The sequence below is a fragment of the Lampetra planeri genome, chromosome 53 (genome assembly GCF_965212315.1).
Source record: "Lampetra planeri chromosome 53, kcLamPlan1.2.h2, whole genome shotgun sequence".
Classification (NCBI taxonomy): Eukaryota; Metazoa; Chordata; class Hyperoartia; order Petromyzontiformes; family Petromyzontidae; genus Lampetra; species Lampetra planeri.
This window is the reverse complement of record NC_136159.1, coordinates 7,934,797-7,960,169: the sequence shown is the minus strand read 5'-3', so window position 1 is coordinate 7,960,169 and position 25,373 is coordinate 7,934,797. Positions and strand designations below refer to the sequence as shown.

The following is a 25,373-nucleotide window of genomic DNA, read 5'->3' as shown; positions in this document are numbered from 1 at the left end:
GGGGGGGGGAGGGGGCATTAACGCGTGTGGCTGTGACATTAATTCGGGCTGATTTAACGAGCAGCCGGGCTGGCTCCGACTATTAAAGTTCGGCCGTTTTTCACTCTTCCCAAGTAGGGCACACACACGCACACGCGCACACACGCACACGCACACACGCACGCACACACTCACGCACGCGCACACACGCATGCACACATGCGCACACACACGCACACACCCACGCACGCACTCACGCACGCACACACGCACGCACACGCGCTCACGCACATGCGCACACACGCACACGCGCACACACGCACACACGCACACACGCACACACGCACTCGCGCACTCACGCGGCGCTACCGGCACTGACAAGTGCCGTAATGCAGCACGCCGACCGTTCGTCTTGCCGATTAGCTCCGCGGGAGTGTCTGTCGTGTCTGTCGTGTCTGTCGTGTCGGCCTCTGCTGGGGCTGCTCGCTAATGCCCAACCGCCCCCCCCCCGCGCACCACCGATTGGCACGGTTGTATACGTATGGTGCAATAGAAGTTGGACATGCACACATACACCGCACCTCCGCTTTGCAAGGTTGGCTACGTAGGGTGCGAAAGAAGTTCAAAATGCATACGTACTCCAAACGCACGTTGATTCTAAATGTGGAGGGGAAAACCGGGGACCCGGAGAAAAATCCACGCGACCACCACGGGGAGAAAGAGAGAGCGAGAGCGAGAGAGCGAGAAAGAGAGCGAGAGAGCGAACACGCTTACTCCAAATATGCAGCAGCAGGCGTCGGGGTCGGGATCGAACCCAGGCCCTCCTGCAATGCCGCTTGTACCGCGCGCGACATTTCACGGGCGTCATGAATGAGCCGCGCTCGGTGCCAATTCCAAGCAGGACCGATCGCCGTTGCTGGCAGAGCGGCCTCCACTAGGAGGGGTGGGCCCAGAGAGCCACCGGCGCGCGACAACCCACGCGTTACCCCACCGATGTACCGGAACCTGAACCCGTCGCTTTGCCGCCCGCAGACGGCAGCAGCGACCTGAACTCGGAGCTGCAGCGTGTGCTCTCGGGCCTCGAGAGCGCCGTGTGCGGCCGCAAGCAGAGCGGCTGCAGCATCTCCGCCGCCGCCGAGGTGGAGCGGCACATGGACCAGCTGACGGCCGCCAGCGAGCACTGCGACCTCGCCATCAAGGTGCGACGGCGGCGTGACGTCGGTGGGACGTGGGTGTGACGACGGTGTGACGTCGGTGTGACGTCGGTGTGACGACGGTGTGACGATGGTGTGACTACGGTCTAATGTTGGTGTGACGTCAGTGTGACACCGGTGTGACGTCGGCGTGACGTCGGCGTGATGACGGTGTGACGTCGGTGTGACGTCGGTGTGACGTCGGCGTGACGACGGTGTGACGTCGGTGTGACGTCGGTGTGACGACGGTGTGACGATGGTGTGACTACGCTCTAATGTTGGTGTGACGTCAGTGTGACACCGGTGTGACGTCGGCGTGACGTCGGCGTGACGACGGTGTGACGTCGGTGTGACGACGGTGTAACGATGGTGTGACTACGGTCTAATGTTGGTGTGACGACGGTGTGACGTCAGTGTGATGTCGGTGTGACGTCGGTGTGATATCGGTGTGACGACGGTGTGACGACGGTGTGACGACGGTGTGACTACGGTCTAATGTTGGTGTGACGTCAGTGTGACACCGGTGTGACGTCGGCGTGACGACGGCGTGACGACGCTGTGACGTCAGTGTGACGACGGTGTGACGTCGGTGTGACGCCGGTCGCCGCGACAGCGAAAACTTTCACAGTGCAATTTTTTTTGGGGGGGGGGGGGGTAGTGCCTTGATCATCATCATCATCAGCAGCAGCAGCATCGCGACGTCGTTTGTTTAATTCTGCAGCCGAGGCGCCGTTCAAACAACAACAAAGTCGACAAAGTACGACTGTAATCTGAGACGATAGAATCAAACGAGCGGGGGGGGGGGGACCCCCTTGGGGGTGCTCAAGGGAGCCAGCTTCGGTGTCCCGCTTGCCCCTCTCAACTCGTGAGAGAGAGGTACCGATTCATTGCTCTGCCGAACAATGAGAATAGGTTTTCCCCTTTTTTCTGGCGAAAAAAACAGCTGTGTCAAGATGTTAAAACACCAAACTGAAACCTTTTACAAGGAATCATGTCACTGCATTAACCACAATACTTGTGGTCAGAATGCAAACAAAAAACATGCTCTGACAGTATATGCATTGTCCTTGAAACTGATTGGTCCACACCAGAGACAGCTTTCTTTTGAGCCTCGTCTCAAAACGGCGTTAGACCAGAGGACGCGTTGTGGAATTGCTCGGCCCCTCCCCCCACCTCCCCCTCCCACCCCCCCGCCACGAAAATCTAAAAATGTTTTTCTGCGTCGATGGCGCCATCCACCGCTCACTCCGCCCATCTCGGGCCGCTCGCGTGAAAAACAAAGTTCGGATTCACGCCGCGGTCAAACATCGCGAGTCGCCGGGCAGAAACCGGCGCGGCAGAATTATCGTGGCCACGGAGACGAGGGGCGGGGTGTGGGGGGGGGTGGAGAGTGGGGGGCGGGGAGTTCCAGGCACTGATCGACCACCCCGCGGGTGCTGCCTATTTTATCACCCGTGTGGGTTGTTGTGAGCCGGCCGGCCACGAGCTGTGGCGTGCGCCCGCAGGTTCCGTGTCATTGAGGGAGTCGGTGCCGGCCGTCGTGAACAATGGAACTTTATTTTGTTTTATTCCCGCAGCAACTACCACCAGAAACCTTCACCACCCTCTCCACTCACCACCACCCACTCACCACCACCCTCTGCCATTCACCACCACCCTCTCACCACCCTCCTTCCACCCATCTCCATCGAGGGGGCAAAGTTCACGTGGGCGATGGGGGGTGGGGGCGATGGGGGGGGTGTTTGTGAACTTGAGCGGGTATCAAGAAAGGGGCCAAGAGGCCCCTGGGAAGGAGCCGCCCTTTCGATACGGCACATAGAGCTCACTCGCTCCCCTTCACTCGGCGAGTAATGCTGTGTAAGAATCACTCCTGCGCTCCGCTCGCCCCTCGCTCGCTCGCTCTCTCTCGCTCTCTCTCGCTCGCTCGTGTGCGTAAGCGCATCGATTTGGCAAGGGATTGTTTTGCTTTCGTCTAATGGGCCTATGCACCCCCCCTCCCCTCCTTCCCCCCCACTCCTCCTTCTCCCTCCTCCTCCCTCTGGCCACGGATGCGTTGCCCAAGCGTCAAGAAGCCTTGAGCTGCAGCCGTTACTTTGAGAACGGGAACCCCCAGCACCCCCCCCCCCCCGCTCCCCCCTTGCACGAGACGATCAAGAGCTGGTTTCTGCAGCGTCTGAATACGCGGGCCCACGTAGCAAGAGGGTGGGGGGGGTGGTGTGGGGGGGATGGTGGCGGTGGCCGTGGAGATGGGGGGGGGGGTAACGACGGCGTGCAGGATTCTTCGAGCGGCCTACCGGAGCGTGGATCTTCAGGTCGCGTGCGTGAGGATTAATGCTTCTTTGATTCGTGCGTCCGTGCGTGTGTAATGGGTTCACGTCACCCCTGCGGACCACTCGAGGTGCTGCCATTCATCACAGTTTACGTTTAGTTTATAAAAAGAATAATTTATTGAACGGGAATAGCCGTCCCGGATCACGACATTTCATTGAATCGCTAGGCAGGGTTGAAAGGTTTTACCCCCTACGATGGAGGTGGTGGCGGAGGTGGCGGAGGTGGTGGTGGTGGTGGCGGTGGTGGCGGTGGCGGCGGCGGTGGCGGTTGTGGTGGTGGCGGTTGTGGTGGTGGTGGTGGTGGCGGCGGCGGTGGTGGTTGTGGTGGTGGTAGTTGTGGTGGTGGTGGTTGTGGTGGTGGTAGTTGTGGCGGCGGCGGCGGTGGTGGTGGTGGTTGTGGTGGCGGTGGTGATGGCGGCGATGGTGGCGGCGGCGGCGGTGGTTGTTGTGGTGGTGGTGATGGCGGCGGTGGTGGTGGTGGCGGTGGTGGTGGCGGCGGTGGTGGCGGTGGCGGTGGTGGTGGTGGTGGTGGCGGTGGTGGTGGCGGCGGTGGTGGTGGTGGCGGCGGCGGCGGTGGTTGTTGTGGTGGTGGTGATGGCGGCGGTGGTGGTGGTGGCGGTGGTGGTGGTGGTGGCGGTGGTGGTGGCGGCGGTGGTGGCGGTGGTGGCGGTGGCGGCGGTGGCGGCGGTGGTGGCGGTGGTGGCGGTGGCGGCGGCGGTGGTGGTGGCGGCGGCGGTGGTGGTGGCGGTGGTGGTGATGGTTGCGGCTACGCCGCTGCACGTGGCTGCTGCCTGTAATCCGGCAAGCGGCAGCGGCAGCGAGGGTTGGTTGATCACCGCACGGATGTTGTTGTTGTTGTTGTGAAACTGCCTTCGCCGTGGGCTTCGACGAGGGGAAGGGGGAGGAAGGAGGAGGGGTCCCTGGCTCGCCAGGTGAAGGCAGTCACGGCAACAATGGTGGACTCCACCCGTTCCTTCTGCACGGGATCGAGTGTTGCACCATCGCGCGCCCGTTTCCCCCCCACGTGTGAACGCTTCGTGAATTGATGGACAAATGCCGAATGGGCTTCTCCACCCACCTCTGGCAAGAAAACAGGAGGCGTACAGATGTTCAAGCGCCAAATGTGTTAACCAGACGCAACTTGCTGCAAAAAAATGTGCAACGAGCACGCTCCGATAATGTTGCCAGAAAAGGCGAAGCTTTTTCTGGTTATTTTTTTCCCATCATTTTGATACCTGCAAGAAGGTCCCCACAGATATGCTCGTTAATTGGCGGAAAACGCCCTCTCTGTGGTCACATGAATTTTCATCGCTGGGTCTGGTTTGTTTCCGTATTCGAGCTGCTAGACATGTCAGAGTATTTGGCTGCTTTACATTTCCACGCGATGAGCCAACTTCGTTGAGCTATCATCCGTGGACAGGTCGCTGCTGAAAAAAAAAACTACGTAGCTCAGTGGGGCCTTACCTGGTAAAATAAAATACTAATTGTTTATTTCTAACAGTGCCTTTGCCTCCGTCGTGATGATTAGCTGTGCGTGCTAATGTGCACGGCTTAGCGCTCTGCCACATTTGTTAATGCGGCGATTCGGGAAATTTGTGTCCGCTCTCAGTCTCGTGACGGCGCGCGGCGGCGACGTTGAAAGGGACCGCGTCTCATCTGCCGTGCGCAACCAACGCTGAAGCGACACACACACACACACGCACACACACACGCACGCACGCGCACGCACACACGCGCACACACGCACGCAACACGCACACACACACACGCACGCGCTCACACGCACACACGCGCACACACGCGCACACACGCACACACACGTACACACACATGTGCACACGCACACACGCACACACGCGCGCGCACGCACGCACACACACGCACACACGCGCTGAGTCAGACGCTTGTGCAATCGTGTGCGTGAGAAAACTATACATGCGTGTGTCTGTTATTACAAATGAAACATTCGACTCGCGAAAATGATTGGACGTGAAAGCAAATCGAATGATTGATTGCTGTTTGGTATACGTGCCATCTCTCTCTCTTTGCGTCTTGGTGAAGGAAGGCGCTGCTGATGCTGCTGCTGATACTGCTGCTGCTGATACTGCTGCTGCTGCTGATGCTCCTGCTGCTGCTGCTGCTGCAGCGTTCCACAGGCACAGCCTGCGGTAGTTTCACAGGCGGCATGTAGTAGTATTATTTTTTTTATTTCTACCACAATTAGAATTTTTACTTAAACTGCAGGAATTCATATTCTTTGGGTCTTTCGGTAAAGTCACGTCGATAGGTTAAAAGAAAATAAAAAAAAATAACAAAAAGCTGATGACGAACGCTTGTGTTGCGATCGAAACGTCGTAGTTTTTTGTTATTTTTTGTTATTTTCTTTGAACCTATCGACGTGACTTTACTGAAAGACCCAAAGAACACAATTAAAATAATATTCATCATTTATTTATTTTCATAATTTCGGTCGACACGCGCGCTGCATTAACTGGGGGGGGGGGGGGGGGGCCTGTCTAACCCCTCGAACCTCCGCGACAATGACGACGATGACGACGACGATGATGATGGCGACGATGGCGATGATTGCGACGATGACGACGACGATGATGATGGCGACGATGGCGATGATTGCGACGATGACGACGACGATGATGATGGCGACGATGGCGACGATTGCGACGATGACGACGATGGCGATGATGACGACGGGCAGCAAGCCACTCGGCCACGTCGCCCCCGTTCTGCGTGTACGGTCTCCTCTCCTGTAACGCCGCGAGCGCTTTGTTTCCACGACGCGAGTTGGATATGCAACGCGATCGAGTGAACGGAACTTTGTCACGGCGCTTGGTAGCAACGAGCGGTCCCACGGCTGCCTCGGCGTAGCGTCACCGCACGGGGCGGGCTGCCGCCGGACGCTTCTCCACGCCTCGCGCGCCTCGGTCTCGGTCCGGCCTGCGTCACGCGTCTCGCGCGCAGTGGCGGGCCGCGCTTCACCGCACGATGCCTTCGGGAACGCGACCGCTCCCGCGATATAGGAGAAGGGACCGTGGGTCGCGCGGGCGGCGGGGGGGGAGTCCCCGGACGTTGACTTCGAGCCGATTTGGATCATCCGCGGTTGTTCCGCACGCGATGCCAACGGACGCCTTATCGACATCCGGAGAATGCCGCAGACTTCGTCGGAGAATGCCGCGTCCGCGAGCGGCCACCCGCCGATCGAGAGCTCGGCTCGCGGAGCGAGGAGACGGCGTCTTGACGCGCAAACCCCGGCGGCGAAAGTGCGCTCGCTTCGGTTGGCGGTCGACGTTCGAAGCGGTGACCCGCGACCCTCAAAAGCATGGCGGCCGCCCTCCTCGTGGTAGCCCCCTCCCCCAGCCCCCCCCCCCCCCCCCAACGTGATCCATGGATCAAACAAATCACTGGAGTAGCCGGCACACGGCAGCGAGAGCCGTTGACGCGAACGCTGTCGCGAGAGATGTCACGCGTTGGGAGCAACGCTCCTTCGCCGGCCGTGCGTGGTGAAGGAGCGAGTGCTTGGTCGTTCACGCGTCTGTCGCAGCTTGAGTTGACCGCTTGTGTCACGGCTTGTGTCACCGCTTGTGTGACCTTGGGCGTCGTCGGCAGTGACCAGTGTCGCGCGGCGTGGGTCCGGCGATCGTGGCCGGCCGCGTGGCGGTCAACGAGCGTCGCTCCCGTGTCGTACGAGACCGCTGGCTGCGACACGAGACGGCGGTTTCGTGTCGCAGTTTCCGTTGTGAATGCGGTCCCCGGTTTTGTGCAGCGAAATATTTAACGTATGTTAGTGTGTGTGCGCGCGCGTGTCTTTGCCTGTGCGTGTGGGGAGCGGTAGTGTCGTGGTTAGCTCGCCGCGCTACGAACCCGGCAACCCGAGTTCGATTACCGCTCACGGCCAACACCGGTGACGATTATCAGAACCGGTTCTGGGCCTCCCTTAAGTCGATTCAGCCTTAAATGAGTACCTGGTGCGGTGTGTAAACATCGTGCTGTTCCGGCCTTTATTGATGCTCGCGAACAGCACTTGCCCCAACAGTCTGTTCAGGCTATACGGGGGATCTTTGTCTTTGTGTGTGTACGTTGGCACAGTAGGGGTGACAGGTGGTGCATCGGTCACTCATCTCCGTCAGTCGACCCGTGGCACCTCCTGGGTCTGTCCCGTGACCTCCTGCCGGCGTGCGTTCTACGCTTCACGTGGCCTCAACGTGCACCTAGCCTGGCACAAGTACCGTGGCGACATCACCACCACTTAGTGGCGAATGGCGGTTGTTGTTGTTGTTGCGTACGTTGAACTTATGTCGCGCCGTACGAAGCCAACCGCGTCAATCGGAGGTCCGGGGGCTGAGGACGGAGCTTCTCTGCGCGCTCCCTGGAGTTTGTCCCCATGCTCGTTGTCCACAATCCTCGGTGCCGATCCGCGTGGCGCGGAACAAGCGGCAGCGCCATCGACGCTGCGGCCTGAAAAAGGAGATGAAACCGAAACGTCGCAGACACCGGGACGCTGCGTTGGGCTTCCTCGAAGCTGCGTTGAGTTTTGCCGGGCGAGGCCACGCTACGATTTGGCCGCGACCAGCCTTGCGCGCCAAGGTCCCCGCGACCGCCGTCGCCCCCGATGCGCCCCCCCCCACCCCGCCCGGCGCTGAAGGGGCGACTTCCACGGTTGTTGGATTTCTTTTCGCGCCGTACGCATCCCAGCCGTGCTCACCGGCGGTGCGGGAAGAGAGCGGAGGCCTCGTGAAAGCTGCTGCCACCTTCCGCGATCCCCCCCCCCCCGTGATGAGAGACCCTCCGCTCTGAACTCCGGCGCTCGACTTGTTTTCACTTCCTAGCGTTTGTCCTGTGGGTGACCCCACCACCACCATCACCACCACCACCACCCCCACCACCACCCCCACCACCCCATCTCGCTCTCTCAAACGAGACTCTACCCTGGTCTCTCGCGTTGAACAAATTCAACGCGACTCGGATTCAGGCGACGAACTCTGGATGACCCCCCCCCCTCCCCACCGCCCCTCCTCCGGCACGTCCCAGACGGTGGAGGAGCTGGAGGGGGAGCTGGGCCAGGACGTGTACCCGAGCGTGGCGGAGGAGCGGGCGCGCTGGGAGAAGGAGCTGGCCGGCCTGCGGGACGAGAGCGCCGGCCTGGCCGCCCGCCTGTGCAGCAGCGAGGACGAGCTGGGCCGCACCCGGGCCTCGGCGGCCGCCGTGCGCGAGGAGCGCGACCGCCTCCGCCGCCGGGTGAGCCGCACGCTCGCTCTCTCTCCCTCTCGCTCGCTCTCTCGCTGTCTCTCTCACTCACTCACTCGCTTGCTCGCTCGCTCTCTCTCGCTCACTCTCTTTCGCTGTCTCTCACTCACTCTCGCTCTCTCTCGCTCACTCTCGCTGTCTCTCTCTCACTCGCTCTCTCTCTCTCACTCTTTCTTCGCTCTCTCACTCACTCCCTCTCGCTCGCCCTCTCTCTTTCTCGCTGTCTCTCTATCGTTCTCCCTCGCCCTCTCTCCCACGCTCGCTCTCGCTCGCTCTCTCTCTCGCTCTATCTCGCTCTCTCGCTGTCTCTCTCTGTCTCTCTCTCACTGTCTCGCTGTCTCTCTCTCGCTGTCTCTCTCGCTCTCTCACGATCGTCCGCCTGCCTCATTCTCAATCCTCCTCTTGTCCCTCCATCCTGAGGTGCCACGGCGGTGAGATGTTAACTACTTCGCTTGGTACGCAGGAGGTCGTGGGTTGGATCCCGACCCTGATGAGATGTTAACTACCTCGCTTGGTACGCAGGAGGTCGTGGGTTGGATCCCGACCCTGATGCCTTTATGTATTTGTAGTTTGCGTCTCTCTCTCTCTCCCCGTCGTCGTGTGGATTTTCCTCCGGGTCCACTGGGTTTTCTCTCCACATTTAGAATGAACAACACGAGTATTTGGCTGCTATAAATGTCCACATGATGACGGTAATCAGCTTCGTTGGGCTATCATTTGTGATAGCCAGGTCGCATCTGAAAAAGAGCCATGTGGTTTAGTGGGGCCTTACCTGGCAAAATGAAAATAAAGTTTATATTTTTATAGTTTATCCCCATCCTTCTCATTCTAATCCATCCTCCATCCCCCTCTCTTCACTCCCTCGTCCTCCTCTACCTGGGTGTGTGTGAAGCTCCGCTCATGGTCCTCCTTCTCCTCTTCATCCTTCTCCTGCTCCCCTTCTTCCCCTCCATCATCCTCCTCCATCCTTGTCACCAAACCCGCCCTTATCCTGCACCTCGTCCTCCTCAACCTGCTGCTTCCTCTTCTCCTCTTCCTCGTGAATCTCTTCCTCCTCCTCCTGATGATGATGATGATGACGATTGTCCTCCTCATCCTCCTCGTCTTCCTCCTCCTCCATCTCGTCTCCGTCTCTTGCCCACCCCTCTCTCGCCTCCTCACTCCGCCCCTCCGTCTCCCTCCCCGCGTCCCTCCCCGCGTCTCGTCACACCGGCTGCTTGCGTCCCACATTCGCCCGCGCGCCTCGCCACGTCTCTCCATCGTGGGTCGCCTCGCTCAGCAATTTGTGAATTTTAACGGCCGTGGATCCGCCTCGGTAACACAAAAGAAATAATGTCCGCTGAGTGGCCCCACTACGATGGGCCGGCGGGAGGGGAGAGGTGGTTGGGAGGGGGGCGGGGGAGGGGATGCAGCCCTCTCCCCCCCCGAGGCGAGGATTAAGCGTTCAGATTTGCCCCCCGAGATGTCAATTTACTTCTGATGTGTAATTGCGCGCGATTCGAAACAGCACGCATGCATACAAATGGACCGTAATTACAATTCTTGCGCCCCCCACCCACCAAACCCACCCCCACCCACCACACCCACTCCCCCCACCCACGCCACCCCCCCCCCCACCCCGCTCCCTGGAGCACGAGCTTTATTATCTTAGCCGAGCAGTGCGGTGTCCGTGGCAGCGGGGGGTGGCGTCGCGCCTGCCTGGTGGATCATCGTCGATGTGTCGGACGTATCTGCTGTAAGCCGTTTAGCCCGTGACATTGCTTTCTGAAAAGCTGAAAGAATATACGCACGCACGCATTATATGCTTTGCACGTACACGGCAAACACGTGAAAAATCTCGACTTAAAGCTTTCGTGACTGCAGGAATTCATATTCTTAAGCGATCGTCATCCTGATGATGATGACCGCTTGCGTTGCGATCGAAACGTCGTCGTTTTTTTGTTATTTTCTTTGAACCTATCCACGTGACTTTACCGAAAGTCCCAAAGAATACACGTCAACAATCTCAAGCTTTGCGGAGTCTTCTGTGAAACCGGCTTGGCCTTAGAAGGGACCCGCGGCCGTGGTAGGAGCGCGAGGATGTGAACAATGTGGGTCGTTTTTTTTGCGTTAGCCCAGGAATGTTGAACATTTTTTTGTATTGGCTACGGAAACCTTAACGCTTTAAGCGAGACGTGCATTTTTACATCGCGTTATTGTATCGCGATATATTTTGCGTTTATTTAAGCAAGCCGCACCCGCCTGAACATTGCCTTGAGACTCGGTGAGGCTCTTTTCTGGATGAAGTAAATTATTATAATTATAATCATTATTATGATGCATTCTGCCTCCTCGCCCGTTAAAAATGCCGCGTCCAGTGGGGAGATGGAGTGTTAAATTCGGCTCAGTTGTGGGAGATGGTGGCGGTCACTTCATCCATTAGCGGATTGGGGCGCCGTGGTGGCTAACATGCGTTTAGAGTACGTATGCATTTTGAACTTCTATCGCACCGTACGTATACAAGTTTGCGGTGTCTCTCTCTCATCATCATCATCACGGTGGCTAGGAGATGTTAACTACCTCACCAGGTATACAGGAGGTCGTGGGTTCGATCACGACCCTAACGCTGGAGTTTGCGTGTCTCTCTCCCCGTGGTCGTGTGGGTCTGGTTGTTTCCCTCCACATTTCGAATCGACATCGCACGTTTAGAGATGATTTGGCCGCTATACATTTCCACGTGACGATGACGACGACGATGGTGATGATGGTGATGAGCCCACTTCATTGAGCTAACATTTGTGGCATCCACGTCGCTTCTGAACAAGAGCTCCACGGCTCTTACCTGGTGAAATAAAAAAAAAAGTTGTTTCGTTTTAGTTGAGATTGACCGTAACTCACGACGACATTTTAAGTGGCAGCAACTGCCCTCTTTACCCCCCCCCCCCACCGACACGGAGTGCCTGCACGTCCATTGAGCGCGCCGCGTGGATAATCAAAATGATGAGAGAGAGAGAGACACACAGACTCCAAATATACAGCAGGCGTCAGGGTAGGGAGCGGACCCACGACCTCCTGTACACCAGGCGAGGTAGTTAACATCTCCTAGCCACCGTGATGATGATGACAGAGAGAGACACGCAAACTCCAAATATACAGCAGATGTCAGGGTCGGGATCGAACCCACGACCTCCTGTATACCAGGCGAGGTAGTTAACATCTCCTAGCCACCGTGATGATGATGACAGAGAGAGACACGCAAACTCCAAATATACAGCAGATGTCAGGGTAGGGATCGAACCCACGACCTCCTGTACACCAGGCGAGGTAGTTAACATCTCCTAGCCACCGTAATGATGAGAGAGAGACGCAGACTCCAAATATACAACAGCAGGCGTCAGGGTAGGGAGCAAACCCACGACCTCCTGTATCCCGGGCGAGGGAGTTAACATCTCCTAGCCACCACGGAGGGCTGTAGCGTCACGGCGTCGAACGGACGGGCGGTGCTAAAGGGCTGGGTTGGTCGTCCTCTCCGTCCCCCCCCTCTGTCTGTCTCTGTCTCTGTCTCCGTGCGCGGGGTGGGGGAGGTCCAGGTGCGCGAGCTGCAGACTCGCCTGCAGAGCGTCCAGGCGGCGGCGCCGGCCAGCCCCGGCCGCCTGGGCCCCACGAGCCGAGCGGTCAACCCCAGCACGGGCGAGCTGAGCACGAGCAGCAGCAGCAACGACCTGCCCGTCGCCAAGGCAACGCGCGCACGCGCACGCACGCACGCGCGCACGCACGTGCACGCACACGCACGCACATTTTTTTCGGTACTATGGCACCAACGGGGCCAATGCGAGATGGGGGGAGGGGCTTTTGCGGCACAGTTTTTGGCGCCAGCTACCGCAGAGTTGCGGCGGCCGTGGCGCTACGGTTCTCCGCAGTTTAGCCGAAGTTTCTTTTTAAATAAATAAATATAAACGGCGCTGCTACGCCCCACGGTCTCGATGCGCGCAAAACTCCGGCCGCAAACCTGCGCAATTCACTTCGCTTGGCGGTCGTCGTCCGAAGCGGCAGACTGCGACCCTCAAAGGAACCTGATCGCCCCCACCACCACCACCGCCACCACCACCACCACCGTCACCACCACCACCACCGCCCCCACCGCCACCACCACCACCACCACCACCGCCACCACCACCACCACCGTCACCACCACCACCACCGCCACCACCACCACCACCGCCCCCACCACCACCGCCACCACCGCCCCCACCACCACCACCGCCACCACCGGCGCCACCACCACCGCCACCACCACTACCGGCGCCACCACCACCGCCCCCACCACCACCACCGCCACCACCGCCCCCACCACCACCACCGCCACCACCACCACCGCCACCACCACTACCGGCGCCACCACCACCGCCCCCACCACCACCGCCACCACCGCCACCACCACCGTGATCCGCGGATGAAACAAATCACTCGACACACGCCGGTGTACGGCAGAGAGAGCAGTCGATGCGAACGCTGTCGCAAGAGGTCACGCGACGTTTGGCGCGGCAAGAGTCCTCCGCCGACCGTGCGCGCCGAACGAGCCGAGGCCTCTCCAAGCGAAGTGAACGCCGAGTCGCTGGCGGACAGGAACCCCCCCCACCCAGCGGCGGGGAAGGGTCAGTTGCTCGACGTGGTCATCATCTTCTTGGTTCTTTCGGTAAAGTCGCGTAGAAGGGAAGTAATAAAATAATAAAAATAAAACATAATAAAATAATTCTCAGGACGTTTCGGCCACAACGAAAGCAGCCTTCCTCAGGTGAAGAACAGGTCTGTCGGGGAGACAGCGTCTCTCAGGTGAAGACCAGGACTACTTCCCTTCTACGTGACTTTACCGAAAGAACCAAGAAGATGAATCCCTGCAGTCACGAAAGCTTTAAAGTGGTCTTCATCGTCGTTGCTGTCGTGGAGAATATCGATAACGACAAGCGGACGATGCGTCTTCTCCTCCTCCTCCTCCCCCCGCCTCTCTTCTCGCGCAAGAAACTGAAGCGTTTCTGGCACATCCCTCCAGCGCTTCCTTCCGGGGAGCGCTGCGACATCAGCAGCGTTTTCGATGTAAAGCTTTCGTGACTGCAGGGATTCATCTTCTTGGTTCTTTCGGTAAAGTCACGTAGAATGGAAATAATAAAAATAAAGCATAATAAAATGACGCTGTCTTCCCGACAGACCTGGTCTTCACCTGAGGACGGCTGCTTGCGTTGTGGCCGAAACGTCGTGAGAATTATTTTATTATGTTTTATTTGTATTATTTCATTACTTCCCTTCTACGTGACTTTACCGAAAGAACCAAGAAGATCAGCAGCGTTGTTTCGAGGCTGAACCTCTGGAGCCGTTTCGACGTGCAGCGTCTCATCGGCAGAGCCGGCCTGGTCTTGAAGCAATGCCGGCCAACCGCCGACCTCGCGGTCAACGGCTTCATCTCAATTACAATCGATTTGCACTCTCTCCATGAACGCGTCGATGCGGATCGATCGAACCAATCGATCGATTGATCGATCAATGGACGTAAAATTTACAACCGCGCCGCAATTCAGCGGAAGCCCGGAACGGAAGCGCGGACGGCGGAGGGAGCGGCACGAGGGCGTGCGGTGACGGGGCGCTGGAGATCACCCGCGGCCAGTCGGGGCCACCGCTGCCGCCGATGATGAGAATCTGCGCTCGCGCAGCGGATCGCAGATTGGGTTGCGCCGCGAGGCTGCTCTTGGTGAAGCGCGACACCAACCGGCGCATCTTTCACGTGTCTGTGTGTGTCTGTGCATGTGTATGTGTGTCGCGTGCCTGTCATGTCTGTCTGTGTGTGTGTCGCGTGTTTGTGCGTGTGTCTGTGCGTGTGTGTCGCGTGTCTGTGCGTGTGTGTCGCGTGTCTGTGTGTGTGTCGTGTGTGTGTGCGTGTGTGTGTCTTTGCGCGTCAGGTGGCGGAGCGAGTGAAACTGTCCAAAACGCGTCTGGATTCCGGCTCGCCTGCCGACAGGCCGGTGCTGGGCTCCGAAATCAGCAGCATCGGGGTGAGTGCTCCAGCAGTGGATTGAGCCTGGCTGATGACGGTGATGATGATATCGGTGCTGGGGTCTTTGCATGAATTCTTCAGACCGCTGTCAATAGAATCGTCCGACTCGCATTCCGTGCCACATTTTGTGACGCTTGTCTTCACGCAGTTTCAGTGCAGCGCTTCCATCCTAGCAGTGGATTGATCACGGTGGCTAGGAGATGTTAACTACCTCGCCTGGTATGCAGCAGGTCGAGGGTTCGACCCTGACGATGCCTGTATATTTGGAGTTTGCGTGTCTCTCTCTCTCTCATCATCATCAACACGGTGGCTAGGAGATGTTAACTACCTCGCCTGGTATGCAGCAGGTCGAGGGTTCGACCCTGACGCCTGCTGTATATTTGGAGTTTGCGTGTCTCTCTCTCATCATCATCACGGTGGCTAGGAGATGTTAACTGCCTCGCCTGGTGTGCAGGAGCACGTGGGTTCGACCCTGATGCCTGCTCTATATTTGGAGTTTGTCTCTCTCTCCCCGTGGTCGCGTGGATTTTTCTCCAGGTCCTCCGGTTTTTCCCCTCTACGTTTAGAATTGACGCCGCCTGTTTTGAGTATTTGGCTGCTATAAAATTCCACAATGATGATGAATATAAGCCACTTCGTTGATGCTATCATTTGTGACAGCCTCGTCGCTTCTGAAAAAGAGCTAAATAGCTCAGCGGAGCCTCAACTGCTACAATAAAATAAAACAATGTTTCTAGTTTAGTTTTCATCATTGGTAGCGCCGTTTTTGGCTGCCCTTCTCGCTTGTCTGTGTGGGTTTTCCCGACGCCTCCGATGATCACAACAAGTTTGCCAGGCAGAAATACAATTGAGTGTTATTAGTTGAATAGTTTAACAAGGTTTTGAATAGTTTCACATCATGGCCGTGCGTTTTGCTTGCGTGCGTTTTGCTTGCGTGCGTTTCGTGTGCGTGCGTTTCGTGTGCGTGCGTTTCGTGTGCGTGCGTTTCGTGTGCATGCGTTTCGTGTGCGTGCGTTTCGTGTGCATGCGTTTCGTGTGCGTGCGTTTCGCGTGCGTGCGTTTCGCGTGCGTGCGTTTCGTGTGCGTGCGTTTCGCGTGCGTGCGTTTCGCGTGCGTGCGTTTCGTGTGCGTGCGTTTCGCGTGCGTGCGTTTCGTGTGCGTGCGTTTCGCGTGCGTGCGTTTCGTGTGCGTGCGTTTCGTGTGCGTGCGTTTCGCGTGCATGCGTTTCGCGTGCATGCGTTTCGCGTGCGTGCGTTTCGCGTGCGTGCGTTTCGTGTGCATGCGTTTCGTGTGCGTGCGTTTCGTGTGCGTGCGTTTCGCGTGCGTGCGTTTCGCGTGCGTGCGTTTCGTGTGCGTGCGTTTCGCGTGCGTGCGTTTCGCGTGCGTGCGTTTCGCGTGCGTGCGTTTCGCGTGCGTGCGTTTCGCGTGCGTGCGTTTCGCGTGCGTGCGTTTCGCGTGCGTGCGTTTCGTGTGCGTGCGTTTCGCGTGCGTGCGTTTCGCGTGCGTGCGTTTCGCGTGCGTGCGTTTCGCGTGCGTGCGTTTCGCGTGCGTGCGTTTCGTCTGCGTGCGTTTCGTGTGCGTGCGTTTCGTGTGCGTGCGTTTCGTGTGCGTGCGTTTCGCGTGCGTGCGTTTCGTGTGCGTGCGTTTCGCGTGCGTGCGTTTCGCGTGCGTGCGTTTCGCGTGCGTGCGTTTCGTGTGCGTGCGTTTCGTGTGCGTGCGTTTCGTGTGCGTGCGTTTCGCGTGCGTGCGTTTCGCGTGCGTGCGTTTCGCGTGCGTGCGTTTCGCGTGCGTGCGTTTCGTGTGCGTGCGTTTCGCGTGCGTGCGTTTCGTGTGCGTGCGTTTCGTGTGCGTGCGTTTCGCGTGCGTGCGTTTCGCGTGCGTGCGTTTCGCGTGCGTGCGTTTCGTGTGCGTGCGTTTCGCGTGCTCGCTCGCTCGCTGGCTCGTGGTGCAGGTGTCGAGCAGCGTGGCGGAGCACTTGGCCCACTCGCTGCAGGACTGCTCCAACATCCAGGAGATCTTCCAGACGCTCTGCTCGCACGGCTCCTCCGTGTCGGAGAGCAAGCTGCGGGAGTTCGAGGTCGAGATGGAGCGGCTCAACAGGTGAGCATCGGGTGGGCGGGGGGGAGGGGGCGGTTCTGAGCTCGCTCATGGCACCTCCGTAGAGCAGCGGTTGGCTACGTCGCAATCGCGGATACGTCGGAGTTCGTTGGCAAATTCGTCCTGTTGTCCGTGATTGTCTGCAACTGGTTTCCCCCCCCCCTCCCCCGCGTGGCGGATAAGTGGGGTACGTTTGCGGATTATAGGAATTGACGTGAATAACATTTGACGAACAAAAATATGGAAATATAAATTCAACATTTTTGGGACACGTTTGTGTTTTATTTTAAAGCATCATTATCATCATCACGTCCGATTAGCACTTCCGATTAGTGCGGTTGTCTACGTACGGTGTGAAAGAAGTTCAACATTCACACATACACACATACATACCCGTCCGTGTGTGTATGTGTGAAGGTAAACAAAACAATTGTCCATCCATTCATTACCAAATCCACCGATTGGATGAAGGCCTTCCCTCTCGCTCCATGATGGACTTGGGACTTAACTTTTTTATTGCCATACTTCACCGGGCTGTTCATTGCGGGTTGGCAAAGGGTTGGTTGGGGTGGAGGGGGGGGCAGGTCAGGGCGGCACGTCCGGTTATCGCTCGCCGCCGATGTGACCCCATGACCCGGAGTCTAAACTCACCACTGCACCGGCCATGCCACCACTCGTGATGTTTGTCCGAAGGTGCCAGTGAAGCTTCCCGCTTGAGTCGCCCCCCCCATCACATCCCCTCCCCAACCCCTCCCCCCTTCACGCGGTGGTGACCCGTCGGTTTTGCCCGCAGCCGCATCGAGCACCTCAAATCTCAGAACGACCTGCTGACGATCACGCTGGAGGAGTGCAAGAACAACGCGGAGAGGATGAGCATGCTCGTGGGCAAGCACGAGTCCAACAGCACCGCCCTGCGTCTCGCCCTGCAGTACAGGTGGGCGGCGGGCACCAGCAGTCCCTCTGCCGCCCCCCCCCCCCACCCCGGTTAAGGTGGGGGAGCGACGGTGGTGGGGGCGCGTTGAACGACACGTTTCTGTATTGTGGACGATATTGGTCGCGAAAGCCTGCGCGTTCAAACTTACGGCGGACACGCGACTCCGATTAGCACGGTCGCCTACGTATGGCGCGAAAGAAGTTCAACGTACTCGCGTACATACGACCCGAGTTGGATTCCCGCTCGTTGCCTGCCACCGTTGAGGATTATCTGAACCGGTCTTGGGCCTCACCTAGGTCGACTCCGCCTAAAAAACGAGTACCTGGTGAGAAGTGTAACCATCACCACTGTGGAGACAAAGGCGGCTGGGCGTGGTGCTGGCCACCCACTCCTCCCCGCGTCGTGTGCCGTGCCGGCCTTCATAGGTGCTACTCGCTAGCAGCACTCGCCCCGACAGTCTGTTAACGGCTACCTGGGGGATCTTTGTCTTGTGTGTGCGCGCGTGCGTCCAGTGAGCAGTGCATCGAGGCGTACGAGGCCCTCATGGCGCTGGCTGAGAGCGAGCAAGGCCTCATCCTGGGACAGTTCCAGGCCGCCGGAGTCGGCTCCGTAGGTGAGTCGGCTTCTCGTCCGCCTTGATTTGCTTCTTCTTCGAGAGAGAGAGAGTTGACAGGACAAGAGAAAAAATTAACCCGTAAAAACAAAGTTTTTCACTATAAATCCTTTATATGCGTGGCGGCTAGAGTCCTCTCGTCCTCTGGCTTGAGATGGCTGCCACCTATGGGTCAGATGATTGCCTGCCACCATTAAGCAATTGGTAATTATATATAATTTGTTTTTTCCTAAAAAGTGTAAAATTTTGGAGAAAAAAATTTCACGAAAAGAAATTGTCACGCACAACGAGTCTGTGTGCAAAATGTCAGCTCGATTGGATCACGGGAAGTGGGTTAAAAAACGACCGAAAGATTTGCACGGTCGTAAGCGCGCAAGCAAGCAAGCAAGCGAACTTAATATAAAGGATTTAAAAACATGTAGCGTCGTGTGTCAACGTGGACCCGGCGCGCGTAGGTAAAGGCGCGGCCCCGCAGACGCTCGCTCACGCCGCTGCTGGTGGAAGAGGCCTCCGCTAGCGGAGCTCTTAGAGAGCCGCCTGCCCTCGAGAGAGAGAGAGGCTTTTGCTTGGCCTACTGTGGCCCAGGCGTATTGGTAGAGATGGAAGTGCCCACGCTTGACCCCACCGCACACAACTCAGCTGGCGATCGGATGACTGCGATGGACTCATCTACGCTGCTGGGTGGAGGGGGGGCGGGGCACGGGGGGATTTAAGAAAATTGCACCGTTGTTTCAAGTGCCGCACCGGGAGATGGAATCGATCAATAGAATTGGTCAATGGAATAAAACAATCACATAGATCAATGGGAATGATAAATCCAGTCAATCAATGGAATCGATTAATGGAATCAAACAATCAAATTTATCAATGGGATAGATCAATGCAATTGACCTGATCAATCCAATCGATCAATGTAATATACCAATGTAATCAATCAAAAAAATAGACCAATACAATTAATCAATGTAATCGATCAACCCAATCGAACAATCCAATCTATCAATCAAATCGATCGATGTAATTGATCAATCCAGTCAATCAATGGAATCGATCAATGGAATCAAAAATCTAATTGATCAATGAAATCGATGAATCCAACTGAACAATAGATCAATACAATTGATCAATGTAATCGATCAATCCAATCAATCAATGGAATCGAGCAATACCATAGAACAATGGAAATGATCAATCCAACCGATCAATGGAATCGAATCGGATCTCATCAATGCAATCGACGACTTCTCAATCGCGGTCCCGGCACGCCGTTAACCCCGTAGGGTGCGTCGCTCCACTTCCTGCTCATCACAAAGGGCCCCCCCCAACCTCCCCCACCCCCCTACCCCCCCAACCTCCCCAAACCCCCCACCCCCCCAACCCCCCAATCCCCCCCTACCCCCCCCAAGCCCCCAACCCCCCCCAACCCCCCAACCCCCCCAACTCCCCAACCTCCCCCACCCCCCTACCCCCAACCCCCCCCACCCCCCAACCTCCCCCCACCCCCCACCCACCCCCCGTCTCCATCGGCGCGAGCAGCCGAGCAACCGAGCGGCGGCGGCAGCGCCGAGGACGCGTCGCGGGCGCTCCGGAAGGCCCGCGACGGCCGCCGGGTGGCGGAGGCGGCGGCCAGGGCCCTGCTGGCCAGGCTGGACGGGGTGTGCGGCGCGCCCGGAGCCGTGGGCGGCGCCCAGCCCTGGGAGAGCCTCTCCTCGCACAGCCAGACCAGGTGGGGGTCGCGGCCAGACCAGGTGGGGGTCACGGCCAGACCAGGTGGGGGTCGCGGCCAGTCTGTCGCACCCGGGTGACAAGTCGCGACGGAGGCTCGTCTGAGAGAGCGAGGTGGTGGTGGGGGGGCGGTGGGTGAGTCACCCACATTTTTTTTATTGGTTCAACAAAAATCAACTCGACCTGGAACCTGAACTCCGTGTTGTCCCATCCCCGTCGCTCCCCCCACCCCACCCACCCTGTCCGCCCACCGCCGCCAGCACGACGAGCTCGACGGCGAGCAGCTGCGACGCGGACCTGAGCAAGGAGGACGAGCAGCGGCTGCGCGACTACGCGCAGCAGCTGCGAGCCGACTGCTCCGCCGTGACGCTCACCATGTTGGAGCTGGAGAGCGTGCACCTCGATGCGCTGAGCTGCGACGTGAAGTCGCGCGGCGACGGCACCCGCCTCGACCTCGAGAACGCCGTGCTCATGCAGGAGCTCATGGCCATGAAGGTGAGACGGCCGTGCGCGCGAGAGAGAGAGTAGGGGCCCCCACCCCCCCTACTCCCTGGAGGAATGAGCGATCATTGATTGTGTGCCGCATGGGGCACGCTCTCTCGCTCGCTGACGGAGGGAGAGGACAGCTCGGAAGCACGAAGAGGAACCACAGATGGGAGCGGGGAGGCAGTGGCCGGGCAATAAGCTGGCACCAAATTCGCCACCCAAAGCCACCCACCCACCCATGGCCACCCATCCACCCAAATCCTCCCACCCAAAGCCACCCAAATCCACCCACCCAACCAAATCCACCCATCCACCCAAAGCCACCCAAATCCACAGACCCACCCAAATCTACCCACCCACCCAAATCCACCCACCCACCCAAATCCACCCACCCAAATCCACCCACCCACCTAAAGCCACCCAAATCCACAGACCCACCCAAATCTACCCACCCACCCAAATCCACCCACCCACCCAAATCCACCCACCCAAAGCCACCCGAAGCAACCCAAATCCACCCATCAAAATCCACCCACCCACCCAAAGCCACCCACTCACCCAAATCCACCCACCCACGCAAAGCCACCCACTCACCCAAATCCACCCATCCACCCAAAGGCAACCAAAGCCACCCAAAGCCACCCACCCACTCAAAGCCACCCACCCACTCAAATCCAGCCAAATCCACCCATCCACCCAAATCCACCCACCCACCCAAATCCACCCACCCAAATCCACCACCCACCCAAAGCCACCCACCCAAATCCACCCACCCAAAGCCATCCACCCATCCAAAGCCACCTAAAGCCACCCAAATCCACCCATCCACCAAAATCCACCTATCCACCCAAATCCACCCACATAAATACACCCACCCACCCAAACACCTGCCCACCCAACCGCCCGCCCGCCCACCCACCCACCGCACCCACAAAGCTCTACGATCCTCCATATATGAAGGTGGCGTCGGCCAATTAATGAGTGTTCACACGTGGGTGGAAACTGCAGCACCCAGAGCAAGCCCCACCCCTGCGATGGGGGGCATCACTCAGAGTACACCACGCAGACGGAAGCGGACGTGAGTCCACGTTCTGCTGCGCCGCCTTCTCGTCTTCATGGATTGTTGTCCTAGCGGTTGGCTGCCCCTGGCTGTTTTGTGTTCGAATGCTCGCGGGTTACGTTAATGCCCACCTCCATCCGTCAGTCTGTCCATATAATCCATCCGTCTCTCTGCACAACGCCTCCATCTCTCTCGTCTTGCCTGTCTTTCCATCCATCCCTCTTTTCCCACCTCCATCCATTCATCTGTCCCATCTATCCACCCATCCGTCTCTCATCACAACTCCTACATCTCAACTTGCCTTGCCTATCTGTCTAACCACCTCCATCCATCTGTCCCATCCATCCAACTCTCCTCACCCTCCTCCATCTATCTGTCTTGCCTGTCTCTCTGTCCATCCCTCTCTTCCCACCTCCACCAATCTGTCCACCTGTCTCTCCGTCCACCTCTCTTGTCGTGTACGCGCCCCGGTCCATCATCCCCCCGTGACGCCGGTACCCCCCCCCCGTCCCCGTCCCCAGGAGGAGATGGCGGAGCTGAAGGCGCAGCTCTACCTCGTGGAGAAGGAGCGTAAGGCGCTGGAGCTGAAGCTGAGCACGCGCGAGGCCCAGGAGCAGGCCTACCTCGTGCACATCGAGCACCTCAAGTCCGAGGTGGAGGAGCAGCGCGAGCAGCGGAGTCGCTCGCTCGGCTCCGGCGGCGGTGGCACCGGCGGCGGCGGCACCGGCGCTCGTCTCAAGACGCCCAAGGTCGGCCTGACGCGGTGGGCGCGGCGTCGCCACCGCATCGAATGTCTAGAGGGTAGTGCAGCGTCGCCACCGCGTCGTATGTCTAGAGGGTGGTGCAGCGTCGCCACCGCGTCGTATGTCTAGAGGGTGGTGCAGCGTCGCCACCGTGTCGTATGTCTAGAGGGTGGTGCAGCGTCGCCACCCGCGTCGTATGTCTAGAGGGTGGTGCAGCGTCGCCACCGTGTCGTATGTTTAGAGGGTGGTGCAGCATCGCCACCGCGTCGTATGTCTAGAGGGTGGTGCAGCGTCGCCACCGCGTCGAATGTCTAGAGGGTGGTGCAGCGTCGCCACCGTGTCGTATGTCTAGAGGGTGGTGCAGCGTCACCACCTCGTCGTCTGTCTAGAGGGTGGTGCAGCGTCGCCACCGTGTCGTATGTCTAGAGGGTGGTGCAGCGTCACCACCTCGTCGTCTGTCTAGAGGGTGGTGCAGTGTCACCACCGTGTCGTATGTCTAGAGGGTGGTGCAGCGTCACCACCTCGTCGTCTGTCTAGAGGGTGGTGCAGCGTCACCACCGTGTCGTATGTCTAGAGGGTGGTGCAGCGTCGCCACCGCGTCGAATGTCTAGAGGGTGGTGCAGCGTCGCCACCGCGTCGAATGTCTAGAGGGTGGTGCAGCATCGCCACCGCGTCGTATGTCTAGAGGGTGGTGCAGCGTCGCCACCGCGTCGAATGTCTAGAGGGTGGTGCAGCGTCGCCACCGCGTCGAATGTCTAGAGGGTGGTGCAGCGTCGCCACCGCGTCGAATGTCTAGAGGGTGGTGCAGCGTCGCCACCGCGTCGAATGTCTAGAGGGTGGTGCAGCGTCGCCACCCGCGTCGAATGTCTAGAGGGTGGTGCAGTGTCACCACCGCGTCGAATGTCTAGAGGGTGGTGCAGCGTCGCCACCGCGTCGTATGTCTAGAGGGTGGTGCAGTGTCACCACCTCGTCGTCTGTCTAGAGGGTGGTGCAGCGTCGCCACCGCGTCGTATGTCTAGAGGGTGGTGCAGTGTCACCACCTCGTCGAATGTCTAGAGGGTGGTGCAGCGTCGCCACCGCGTCGTATGTCTAGAGGGTGGTGCAGTGTCACCACCTCGTCGTCTGTCTAGAGGGTGGTGCAGCGTCGCCACCGCGTCGTATGTCTAGAGGGTGGTGCAGTGTCACCACCGCGTCGAATGTCTAGAGGGTGGTGCAGTGTCGCCACCGCGTCGTATGTCTAGAGGGTGGTGCAGTGTCACCACCTCGTCGTCTGTCTAGAGGGTGGTGCAGCGTCGCCACCGCGTCGTATGTCTAGAGGGTGGTGCAGTGTCACCACCTCGTCGTATGTCTAGAGGGTGGTGCAGCGTCGCCACCCGCGTCGTATGTCTAGAGGGTGGTGCAGCGTCGCCACCGCGTCGTATGTCTAGAGGGTGGTGCAGCGTCACCACCGCGTCGTATGTCTAGAGGGTGGTGCAGCGTCACCACCGCGTCGTATGTCTAGAGGGTGGTGCAGCGTCGCCACCGTGTCGTATGTCTAGAGGGTGGTGCAGCGTCGCCACCTCGTCGTCTGTCTAGAGGGTGGTGCAGCGTCACCACCGCGTCGTATGTCTAGAGGGTGGTGCAGCGTCGCCACCGTGTCGTACGTCTAGAGGGTGGTGCAGCGTCGCCACCGCGTCGTACGTCTAGAGGGTGGTGCAGCGTCGCCACCTAGTCGTACGTTTAGAGGGTAGTGCAGCGTGGTTGCCATGGCCCTGGTGCAAGGAATTAAATGGAAATCCGCCGTCCAAGTTTCCCTCCCCTCTTTGTATATCGCCGGCGCCCAGGCTGCTCCGGCTCGTGGTCCCCTGGTGCAGTTGCACCGCCAGGAAACTGCCTGGGACAGACTTCCTCTGTGGGGGTCAGAGGGCACGGGGGTGAGCGTGGGTGGGGAGGGGGCACGGCAGTTGAGGGCGCTCGAGGGAGTCACTCGACGAAGCCGCTCGGCAGTTTCCCCGGCGACGTTTAAGCTTTGAATATAAACTCCGACCTCTGAGCCGGGTGGTTCAGAGGTCAGGGCGCTGTGCTGGCAACAGCCGACCGACACGCCGTGGGACGTCCCTCACCCAGCGGTGGATCGAACAAACGTCTGTGGAGTCTCCGCAAACGTCACCTTCACGCGAGACAAACGGACGGCGCGCAATCGCGACTCCTCCTCCACAAAGCAGTGGATGGAGCACGCCGCTGCCAACGACCGTGATTACCACGGCGACGCTCTGCGCGGTTTTCGCCTAAACAATTTCCAGCGGCGTGGAGAGGAAAGGTTCGAATCGTCGCCATTCGCCGCCGCCCAGTGCGTTCCCGATGGGTGGCCCGCGTGTCGCGCGTTACAAACGCGGCTGCTCGTGAAAACAAAACCTCCACTCTCCTCTGATCGTTGCAGCCGTGGAAACCGCAGCGGCCGCCCCCCTCGCCCGCCCCGTGCCCCCCTGACTCGTGACCCCCGCCCCACCCCCGTCAACCCATTGTTGACCCCTTGTTGACCCCCGCCCTGCCCCCCCACACCCCCCTTGCCGCCCAACAGGAGAACGGAGAGACGTTGACCGCGGCGATCACTCTGGCCGAACTCCGCTCGCCGCTTCACGACAACGACCTGGCTAACGAGCTCTCCGATGCCCTCCACAGGTCAGCTGTCTGTTCATGAATCAATTTGGTCGTTGGTACTGGGACGGAGGTCGGCAGCGGCGAGGGGGGGGGCAAGCCTTGTCCTTGCTTACGTGGGGCTACCCGCCTAAGACACCTTGGGCGGGTAGCCACACGTTTTGTGTTTGTGCGCATGGCGGCGGCAGGATGTTTAAGCAACATTTCTCTCGTCTGCATGTTGTACAGTAATAATGGGTGCTTCAAAAAGATGTTAAAGCTTCGGAGAATGTGCGACAACGCCACAAGA

At 58.7% G+C, this 25,373-nt stretch overlaps 1 protein-coding gene across 1 annotated transcript in view; it reads left to right on the top strand.

Annotated features, from left to right (window-relative positions):
• LOC144734814 (colorectal mutant cancer protein-like) overlaps positions 1-25,373 on the top strand; it is a 35,385-nt gene that overhangs the window by 3,723 nt on the left and 6,289 nt on the right. Inside the window, exons 2-12 of the mRNA XM_078617195.1 lie at positions 918-1,178; positions 8,549-8,755; positions 12,334-12,480; positions 14,695-14,787; positions 16,741-16,889; positions 17,680-17,820; positions 18,333-18,433; positions 19,970-20,159; positions 20,419-20,653; positions 22,226-22,453; positions 25,008-25,108. Of these exons, the coding sequence (XP_078473321.1) occupies positions 918-1,178; positions 8,549-8,755; positions 12,334-12,480; positions 14,695-14,787; positions 16,741-16,889; positions 17,680-17,820; positions 18,333-18,433; positions 19,970-20,159; positions 20,419-20,653; positions 22,226-22,453; positions 25,008-25,108 (1,853 nt within the window). The remainder of the gene's footprint in view (positions 1-917; positions 1,179-8,548; positions 8,756-12,333; positions 12,481-14,694; positions 14,788-16,740; positions 16,890-17,679; positions 17,821-18,332; positions 18,434-19,969; positions 20,160-20,418; positions 20,654-22,225; positions 22,454-25,007; positions 25,109-25,373) is intronic.